General features: G+C 39.0%; 1 protein-coding gene and 1 non-coding gene across 2 annotated transcripts; one reads left to right on the top strand and one right to left on the bottom strand.

The window, feature by feature from the left end:
* Positions 1–1,849: 1,849 nt before the first annotated feature.
* Positions 1,850–1,922, bottom strand: TRNAR-UCU (transfer RNA arginine (anticodon UCU)). Its single transcript has one exon. It is a non-coding gene; the product is annotated as a tRNA-Arg (tRNA).
* Positions 1,923–3,526: 1,604 nt separating this feature from the next.
* Positions 3,527–11,001, top strand: LOC108722337 (calpain-D). The gene is made up of 11 exons (XM_018447393.1): positions 3,527–4,368; positions 4,850–5,205; positions 5,294–6,663; positions 6,856–7,095; positions 7,186–7,578; positions 7,673–7,974; positions 8,068–8,104; positions 8,192–8,517; positions 8,590–8,932; positions 9,062–9,240; positions 9,308–11,001. The coding sequence occupies exons 1-11, from the start codon at positions 3,977–3,979 to the stop codon at positions 9,486–9,488; spliced, it is 4,119 nt and encodes a 1,372-aa protein (XP_018302895.1). The 5' UTR covers positions 3,527–3,976; the 3' UTR covers positions 9,489–11,001.
* The last annotated feature ends 217 nt before the right edge of the window (positions 11,002–11,218 follow it).

Consider the following 11,218-nt stretch of genomic DNA (forward strand, 5'->3'; position numbering starts at 1 on the left):
ATTTTAGCAACTAATTTAAATATCCTACATAATTAATTAATTATTTTGATCCAATAAAATTATATGTTTAGATCTGTATCTACCTAAATTCAAGATGTTTCATTAAAACGCTAAATACTACATTCCACGTAATTATAATCTGACGGAATATACACTTATAATTTTAATAAACTAATAAATACTACATTATGTGTAAGTAATTATACTCGTAATTATAATCTGACAGAAGATACTTTTATTTCGTACACGGACATTCAAACGTTTCATATTAGTGCTATATTTGTGTTTTTTTTCGAGCAAGAAGACAACACTTGCTGATAAGCTAGCTAGTGACTCATAGGAAAACATAAGCAGTAAGCAAATCAATATTTTTAATTAGCTACTGTTTACATTAATGCCTTACATTCTCGACTATGATTGGCCGATTAGCTTACTGCTTATGTTTTTCTATGTACCACTAGCTTAAGAATTTGGAATAAGAATCGTCTTTGCCGGTAAATAGATAAGCGAAGTCGACAGTTTGCGGAAACCATTCTCTCGCATGCATATCTTTGCGCATATCTGATTGTGAGCAGTACTGTGATATCGTATCAATAAAGAACTTGAATGAAGGTTCCTTTTCATTATCTCGGCCTATGATATGCGGATATGTATTTTAATCCAAAGACTAATCACGTGAGTATAATATTTATAGATATCGAACACAAACAGCGTGCGCTTGACTCCCTTCTGATAAAACTATGCAAGCTAAAATCGAACCTAATTCTTTCATAAGATAACATCTGTGACGTAAATCACGACGATAGTCAACTCTTATTAAAACATTATAGTAAAAAAAGTATCTTCTGTTTATAAACTTATAGATTTTTAGCCTTTTACTCTTTATTTACACGACATGGTCAGAAGCACACTTACGTGACGTCATAAAGTTTAAAACGTTAAAAACCAGTGTATTGGAAGGATGAATGAAGAATAAAGAATTTCAGTTATGCAATTGAAAGCTAGGCTTACTATGCTTACAGTAGATAATATTCCCGCATAAAAATATACTACTAGTGCAATAAATAAATTCGAATAGTGTAATAGTGATGGAGAAAATTTCATTAAAATTACACTGAAATTTTAAAATGTAAAAATAAGTATTATTGATTTGAACATTTTTTAATTATAATTTTGTCGTATATCCTCTGAAATATGATGCTAATCAATAATACTTATACAATAAAATTTCAGTGTAATTTTAATGAAATTTTCTCCATCACTATTACACTATTCGAATTTACTTATTGCACTAGTAGTATATTTTTATGCGAGTTAAGCATCTATAATCTATTAATTATCCCATCAGTGTTACTCGTGTTTATAGATAATATATCATATAATATTATCGCTCTGATAAAGATGTAGCATGCATAGAAAACAATTGAAGAGCTTACTGCAAGAGTTCTTGGCTTGTTGTGTAATTACATTTACGATCTTAAGAAATTCTTTAATATTGTAATATTGGAGTAATCAATATTTTGTAAAGATAGAGAATACATTTATTTTTCTTATCACTTTAGGTAATTTTCTCTATTTTTACAAAATATGGGTTAGAGCTCATTGTTGGAGTAGATTATTCAATTGTTTTCTTAATGTTATATCGTTATCACAGCGATAATATCTGTTATCTATGTGAACATGAGTTACAAAACTTAAGAAAAAAAAATACAGAAACAAACGATAATAATCGGCTTGACGATCGAATGTTTGGCCATTTAACTTTCAATTGTTTTCACAATTCGAATGATAACGTTAAGGACATCTGCAAAAAAATAACTACAAACGGTTTTTAAGTCCCGCTCGCGCCCATCCCTGGTGGGGATCGAACCCACGACCTTTGGATTAGAAGTCCAACGCGCTATCCTCTGCGCCACAGGGACTTAGTGAGCACATCACCTTCGTTGCTACAATAGGAATTGCAGGTCTTTCGACATTTCTTTCACAGATGTCGCTAGTGCGTGTAGCAATTAAAATGCACAGTAATGTATCCACGAAAATTTCATAGTGGATGCAAATCGCGCGCGCGAACAGAAACATCTAAATATATAAAAGTAATTGAACAGGCTGAAGACATATTACCACAATGGTATACATTTGTTTATTAAATTATCATTATTTACTTTTTCTTCCATTACATTAAGAGAAAACATTTTTGGAATTTGTGACTATCATTGCATGGTAAAATAATTATGGTTAGTAGCTCTATTTTTATAGTTATTAGTGCTATAACGTTAGTGATAATAATAATTAATAATTTATAATTCTATCAAAAAATATACATATACAGTTGGCACTGAAAATAACTGTAAATTATAGTTGAATTATGATAAAATTCAAATATTGATAAAAGGGCTATATGAGTTTAACGCAGTTAATCGTGTTCATTTAATTATTCAATTTAAAACTTGCATTTAATTAAAATTCATAATAAACATGTATTATAGTATTAAAATAATACAAACATTTTTGGCTCCACTTTGAGTCATTTTTAGTATAAAATTAAATTACAAAGTACAGCATCTTAGTTCTTAGGAAACAAAATGAGTCTTCTTCCACTACTATAAATTATAATAATTGCCACCATTTTCTTCTTACACTGTAGTGTTTATTTAAATATAAAACATCACAGGTTAAAATGCATGGACATTGCGGCAAGCAGAATGTTTGATTACGAATGAAATCGTACATACACAGATTTATCTGATCCATGAACAGAACTGAAATTTGCCACGAGAGATTGAAACAGGATTGTGCGTTTACATTTACACGTAAAAAATAATAATCTACATCTCTATAATGTACAACGTAAACTATCTTTTACGTGTCATCTATGTAAACAATCTATGGATTGAAATCTATATTGTTCTTTGTTATTTGCACAGGACTGTATCTATACAGCATACTTTATCCGAGAAATATCTTGGGAACGTCCTTAGGATATCCAGAGGACATAACGATGTCTTTAATCCCTTGAAGGTCTGTACTATGCTATGTGGGGTATTAAGCTTCTAACTTAATTATTTTTATTTATCATTAAAAAATTAAAAGACATTAACAGTTATTATAAGACTCAATTACTTCTTTCTGTATTGTATTATTTAATTCACATAATAATTTACATATACTGCCTGTATATGTCTGCATGAAAAATATTTGCGTAAACATAACGTAAACATTACGTAAATATTCCATGTAAGCGTAATTAATCTTGAAATACACCGCACAATTTTATTTGAAATAATAGATGGTGTTTTCCAGTTAGACACCGCGTAACGCAATGATTATTTCATTTTCATTTAACATTGACGAGTAACGAGAATGTAATAATTCACTGTATCACACTGTGTCGTCTGTGTCCCTTGCTGGCAAGCATCCACAGTTAGTTCTCTGAAAAACCTATTATTCGGGGCGATGAGTAATCTCGCGCCGTTCCTGCGAGGTCGTGACGATAAGAGGGTGGAGGGGGCAGGCGGATAGTCCGCGAAGTAGGGGATCGACGGGAAAGATGGCCGTCGCGGAACATATGACAAAGAACGGCGGGCTCCTGTCGCGATCGACGACGGCGACATCCTCGCGGCGACGACGACGAGGAGGACGCGTCTCGCGGCACCGCTGATCGTCGTCGTTAACCGCCACCCGCCGGTGGCCGCATCGTCGCGTCGCGTTGCGTCACGGCGTCCCTCCCGTCGTGCAGCGTGCGAGGACGGAGCGCGAGTGTCAGGAAGTGGAGAGTTTCGCGCGGACAGCGAACGAGAGTCGAAGTCGTGGACGAGGATCAAGATTGCCGCCCCCGCCGTGTATGCGGTGCCGGCTCCGTGTGCAGCAGCCGCCACCACCACCACTACCGTCGCCGCCGTCGACGTCGTCGTGTCCGTGGTCGCGACAGTGGTGATATAGAGCGGCGCAGCGGGGGAGCCATGACTACGCGTGGAGAATGGGCTCGATCGCGTCGGTGCTGCAGTGGCATTGCTCGGAGTGCGCCCTGATAAATCCGACGGAGAGTGCGAGATGCGCCAGGTGCGGGCTGACGCGACTCAGGAGCGACGAGAGGGCCAGCCTCGATCGCAGGCAGGACCGTCCCACGAGCGTAGCCGCGGAGCGTAGCGGCAACGCGCGTCAGGGGGGAGGAAAAGAGGCGCACGCGGGGGATCGCGCGGGACGCTCGACGAGGAGACGTGAGGACGAAGAGTGTCCCGCGAGGAGGGAGACCTCCTCCGGGGAATCGACGCCACCGACGCCACCGCCGAGGACAGACCGATTGGTAACGCGTAATTTGACAGAGACGCTATCCGTTGACCAGTCCCGATCCAGCACCGTTTCTCAAGGGTAAGGGTTCAGATTTCATCCTCCTTCTCTTTCCTGTGTGTTTTTTTGCATGTGCTCCAAGACAATCCTATCGCTCGATATGAGTACCCACGAGTTGTTTGTCAAACCGTACTTTTATCACAAAGTATGATATCGATTCCCTCGTGTCATGTTTATGTCAATTAAAAGAACTGAATCGGTACTTAAGCTTAAATGAAACTTTCCTTTATTTTGAGTATGCCTACCTTGAAGAAATCTCAAATTTAAAATAGATTGCAGACTCAAATTAATGCTACATTAACAGCTGATACTGCTTGTTGTGAAAATGTAGTTTGCAATAAACATTGATTGAAATTTTTTTTATTAATTTTTTTTAAAATGCCAAATAATTTAGAAGCAATTTATGAAGTATATTTTCTTATTCTCTGAAATACAAATTTTATCTTTATTGAGAATAAACATTCTGTATATTCTTACAGTATGTGTTCCTATAAACTTGCAGTTTTGAGAGACACTTGTCCGCAGCTGATATAAGGAAGAATTGTTGTTCGTTGAGTGGTGACTCATCCGATAGGAAACCGCTGAAGCGTTTTTCATCCTTACCTTCTTTAGCCACACAGTGGACTTGTATTCGATGTCTATTGGACAATAATTGCAGCTCATTGATCTGCGCGGCTTGCGATGCTAGTGCGTCAATAGCTCAAAACGACGGAAAGCAGATTGGCGCGCGCAAGAGTAAAAAGATTAATCTACATAAGGAAAATCGTCTTAAAATAACGTCTGGACTTTTGGCCAACGTCCTAGATGGAAGTGTTAGCAAGAGTGACTCTGGTAACAATGTTAAAATTAATAATACAGGTGAGTATACATTACATAAAACGATCATTGTAGAAATTGTTATAAAATATTCCAAATCATTGAAATTTGTCTCTTCAAAATTTTTCAGGCATGGCACAGTTGACGAGCATAAGTCGAAGCGACAGAGGAAGAGGACATCATAAAGACTGGATCTTGCCGTCAATTGGAACAATGGAGTCTACTACGCTTCCGTTCACAGATAATAGCGATACCTCTCAACGTTCTCCAAAACGACATAGTCCTTCTATGTATGAGCGGGTTAAGTCTAAAGTCAGTCGTTCGTTATCGAACGGCTCTGTTGTTCAAAAATTATCGGAACACATGGTACAACGACCTACGAGCCTAGTGGTACCGGAAGCACGTCAGGATGATGGCTTATGGAGCTGTGACAATTGCACTCTGGACAATGCGCCCGGTTTGGAGCAATGCGAGGCGTGCGACGCTCCTAGGAGTCCCGCGCCTTGCAGCGGAGTGGTCATCAGTGTACCAGCTTGGGTACCACGCGCATTATCCTCTGCCGGGCCTCTGTCTTACAGGAGATCCTTCTCGGATGCTGATTCGGTCACGAATGTGACGCAGAAGAAGACTGTTAATCGTAGGAGTTTGAACGACGAGGAACCGCCCGCAGTGCCGCCTCATTCCATTGGCTTCAACTCGAGACCAAAGTATTCCTACATCGGGATTACGGATCCCGATATACCGCCCCCATTGCCAAAGAAACAGAGCAGTAAGTTAGGCCTGGTACCGACGAAAGCGCACAGCGAGGCAACCAGTCCGGTGGGAGAAGTATCGAATGTAAGCCCGTTAAAGCGCATGTGGACCTGCAGAAAGTGTTCTTATGCGTATAACCCACTGTGGTCCAGCGGTTGCGACATTTGCGGTTCGTCCAGATCACCCCCGTCGTTAACGCAGCCTAGTTTGATAACTGTCACGAAGGACACGAGTAGCTATCCGACGCATGCACAATCTCCAATCGTGGTATCAAGGGATAGCGTAAGATATATACCACCGAAAGCGGCCACTCTGGCTACGGCGGAATCCGATCTGGATGATCAAATCGATCCACCGTCACCGGTATGGACGTGCAAAAAGTGCACTCTATTGAATGCCGCGTCGAGAACGACGTGCGAGGCTTGCTGCGGTTCAAAGCTGAAAAGCATTATGCATTTAGAAGATGCCACTCTACGAAAGGGCGAGAGTTGGGTGTGCCCTTCGTGCACGCTGAGGAATCCACTTTCTGCGCAAAACTGCAACGCCTGCAAGACGTTAGCAGACTTTCTAGAAGTCCCGAAAGACAATAGAGCCTTTGGCCAACGGAGTCCAAGCCCGAGACTCTGTTCAACCCCGACGAATTCCAAAGCGGTTACTCCGAGACATAGAAATTCTGTAAGAAGAAACGGTTCGTCAGCAGCAGGTGATAAAAGGCACTCGAGGACTAGAGATCCTTCATATATTCAAGTTAGTATTTATATATTTTTCATGAAATTCTCAAAAATAAATTGTTGGTGAGAGCATAATAATTCTTGCTTGGGTCGCTCTTGCCTCAATTTTTAATTCGCTCTACTCTTGTTTTTTTCATTTTTTACTTTGCTGTTTGCAAAGTAAATTAAAAGATTTTTATCTGTAATGGTTTTTTTTTCGTACGCTTAGTGGCAATGTAAACTGTGCACATATGAAAACAAGAGTACAACTGCTATTTGCGAAATGTGCCAAAGCTCGAAGTCGTTGTCCCAAGTATCTGGAGATAGAGGGATACCTAGGCTTCTCGAGTCGGGCACTAGTACTCTTAGAATACAGCGGCAAGAGAGCGTAGTAATGGAAAATCTTAGACAGCTGGAGGAAAGAGACGCGCTGGAGAAGTGGGAGCGCATTGTACGATATTGCAAGGAGGTAAAAAAAGCATAAATCTAGACCATATTGTAGGTCTATGTAATGCTAAATTATTAATGAGATTTAATAGTTCATTCATTTATCTTATAGACAAACGAACCGTTCGTCGATGATTCGTTCCCGCCTGCTCCGAAATCCCTGTACTATAATCCCACGGATACGAAAGATAATCACGTCGTCCAGTGGAGAAGACCACATCAAATTAACGTGGACTCAAGTGTCGATTCTAAACTGCCTTGGGCTGTCTTTAGGACACCCCTACCTTCTGATATCTCGCAAGGTGTCTTAGGAAATTGTTGGTTATTGTCGGCTTTGGCTGTTTTGGCCGAGAGTGACGAGCTCGTGAGAAGAGTTTTGGTCATGAAAGAGACATGTCCCGAAGGTGCTTACCAAGTTAGATTATGTAAAGATGGAAAATGGACGACGGTACTCGTTGATGATCTATTACCCTGTGATAAGAGAGGCCACTTAGTGTACTCTCAGGTATATGTCTGTATGCTACACAAAGATACGTTATACTATTTATTATATCTAGACACATGTGTATTATTAGTAACATATACGTCTAATATTGAAGGCAAAAAGAAAACAGCTTTGGGTACCACTAATTGAAAAAGCAGTTGCTAAAATACATGGCTGTTACGAGGCCTTAGTATCCGGCCGTGCTATAGAAGGTCTAGCGACATTAACTGGTGCCCCGTGTGAGAGCGTGCCTTTACAACCTTCAGCATTGCCAAGCGAAGACGAACTCGATAGGGACCTAATATGGGCACAACTCTTGTCCTCGAGGCAGGCTATGTTTTTAATGGGTGCTAGCTGTGGAGGCGGTAATATGAAGGTTGACGAGGAGGAATATCAGCGCAAAGGATTAAGGCCAAGGTAAATTGGAAACTTAATTTCATGATATTTAAATTCAACTTTCGTTTCTTTCATTTTTTTTTTCATTGATTGTTCTTAAAACATCTATTTCAGACATGCATATTCTGTTCTCGATGTCCGTGATGTACAAGTAAGTGCTAGAGATGTACACACTTGGCTTGACATTTTATTTGATCTGACTTGAAATAAGTATACCTGTCACGTAATTGTTACGCAGGGAATACGGTTATTACGACTACGCAATCCTTGGGGTCATTATAGTTGGAAAGGGGATTGGTCAGACGACAGCCCTATATGGACTCCGCAATTACGAGAGATGCTTATGCCGCACGGTGCTTCAGATGGCGTCTTTTGGATATCCTTTGACGACGTTTTAAAATATTTCGATTGCATTGACATCTGTAAGACGAGAGTCGGATGGAGCGAAGTGAGATTGCGTGGCACTCTCCCTCCATTATCGTCCCTTAGACATTTATCGTGCGTCCTTTTGACGGTATTAGAACCCACCGAAACGGAATTTACACTGTTCCAAGAGGGTCAAAGGTGAGGCGACTAAACTGATTCGCATACACGAACATATTATAGTAGTATATTAACAATTACATATTTTTTTAGAAATTCAGAAAAATCGCAGCGGTCTCAATTGGACTTATGCGTGGTAGTTTTTCGCACGAGATCTCCGGCTGCTCCGGAAGTTGGTAGATTAGTGGAACACAGCAAACGGCAAGTACGCGGTTTTGTCGGCTGTCACAAGATGTTGGAAAGAGATTTGTATATCGTTGTATGCCTAGCCTTTAACCATTGGCATACCGGAATGGAAGATACATCTAGTTATCCGGAATACGTTCTCGCTATTCACAGCTCAAAGAGACTTCTCGTTGAGCAGATATCACCACCTGCTTTTGTCTTAGCCGATGCTATCATAAGTCTAACATTGGCTAAAGGACAACGGCACGAAGTAAGCCATTACGTCGTATTTTGAATAATTTGTAAAGCAATTATCTCTAAAATTTATACTGACATCTAAATTTATATTGATATGAAATTTACATAAACATCTAACAATATAAATATTTGACTCTAACAGGGCAGAGAAGGCATGACTGCATATTATTTAACTAAAGGATGGGCCGGATTAGTGGTAATGGTTGAAAATCGTCATGTAAATAAGTGGATTCATGTAAAATGCGACTGCCATGAAAGCTATAACGTCGTGTCCACGAGAGGACAACTCAGAACTGCCGATAGTGTTCCTCCCCTTCACAGGTAAGATATAATTAAGCTTTGTTTCTGATCAGCATGAGCAAATTTTACATTGATACATTTATTTCAGACAAGTTATCATAGTTCTAACACAGTTGGAAGGTAGCGGAGGTTTCTCAATAGCACATCGACTTACGCACAGATTAGCTAACAGTGGAAATTTGCACGATTGGGGACCGCCTGATACACAACATTGTCCTCAAATCGATACTCAGGTAGAAGGTTTGCACAGTCCTCGCTTAATAACGTGAAGAAAGGAACATAAAACGAACAGAAGCCGTTACTCGAGGAAAAAGTTGCTGATTGTAATCAGCAACGATTCTCGTACGCGTGACGTCGAGAAATTGACTGGAAAGAAACCAAAGCAAGCTAGAAACGTTTCAGCGTACTATAAAACGTTTTGAAGAACATTAGAGAGTATTCTTTGTGCTTTCTAGCCGATGATATTCCCACGGATGCTCTTAGCGTTACAACATGCTCAGCATTCGACGTAATACAATAAATAACAATTAATGTACAATGGTTCTGAACCCAGTGAAAAATACTTTTTTTTCGAGTAAATAGTGAATCATGCATTTCGCGCGCGCTAATGGGAGGAAGAACGAACCTAAAATAAAAAAAAAAATAAAATAAAACTTACGTGCAAATTAAGTGTTTCTGCTGGAACCATTGAGCCCCGTAAAAAAGACTTATGGAAAATTGAATATTTATGAAGAAACGAGTTGAACATTTTGCTTGTTATATAAACGAAAAAAAAATTATTTTCTCAACTTAACATTTAAGCATCGTAAAAGAAATGACAAAACCTAAAAGATTACATAATAATATAATTTAAAATGGAACCATTAAGAGACATTAAAAGAAAAAAAGATGTGTACACCGTATGTGGAACACCGTACACATTGTTTTTGGAATTGCTTAGAATGTAGTACGATTACGTGGATCGTGACATTTCCAGTTTAACCGATATTTACATGCCGATCCTATTGCTGTAAGGCCGTATTTGAAACCCGCATTTAAGGAAACTTGGATTCTTAGTTATATTTAATGTATGCACGATATAAAAAAAGAGGCTGGAATCTCGCACGAGAATATCGACTGTAGGGTAGAATGTTTATTTAGAATTTGTTGTTTCCATCTTGCAATCGAATGGAGAGCTTGTGCTAAAACGGATAGCGTAGCTACGGAAAAAGAGAGTACCAGACATCTCTCTTGAAACTTTTAAAAGTATCTTGACGCGTTCACTGCCATTCTATGCAATGTATGTATAAAGCCTACTTTCGCTTTTATTGTAAAATCGCTTACTTAGTTGGAGGCAAAATTAGCGAATTGTCGCTAATACTCTTTGCACACTAATTACATTTTTTTGCCTCAGAAAATATGTTGTAAGATACATGCGCGAGCATGGCAGTTAGCGGGTTAGACATCGTTAATCCTGCTTTTATATAATTTCAAAAAGAAATTTTTGAAATGTTTTTTGTCGTTTGTCCATCCAGTTAATATCGAAGTCGATATGACATCAATTCTTTGTGGAAAACTTGATAATTCCGTTTTAATGTCAAACTGCCATATTCCATGTTTTTAGACAATGATCAATTGACACGCGTGACACTCTTGTAAAGAAACTATATCGAATCAAAAAATTGGCGCTCTCTATATACATTGAATGTGGTGATGCGACAATACGCGATTCTGTGATCAGCCACTGATCTAATTCAACTTTGATCCAAATCGGAAAGTCTATGTTAAGACATATTTTATTTAATAGACTGAGGTTACATAACGAATTAATAATACTTTAATTGATAGTACAAAATTTCTATATACTTCAAATTTCTTTAAATTGTTCAAATGAATGGACTACAATTATATAAATCCTATTTTGAAAAACATTTTTTTCGATACAGATGAGCAAAGAAGGCCATATTCGATCAAAGCGAATGTTGGTGCTCAGTAATATTTTTTGCGTGGATCTTACAAT

Source organism: Mycetomoellerius zeteki, unplaced genomic scaffold (assembly GCF_001594055.1).
Source record: "Mycetomoellerius zeteki isolate Tzet28-1 unplaced genomic scaffold, Tzet1.0 scaffold20, whole genome shotgun sequence".
NCBI classification, from domain to species: Eukaryota; Metazoa; Arthropoda; class Insecta; order Hymenoptera; family Formicidae; genus Mycetomoellerius; species Mycetomoellerius zeteki.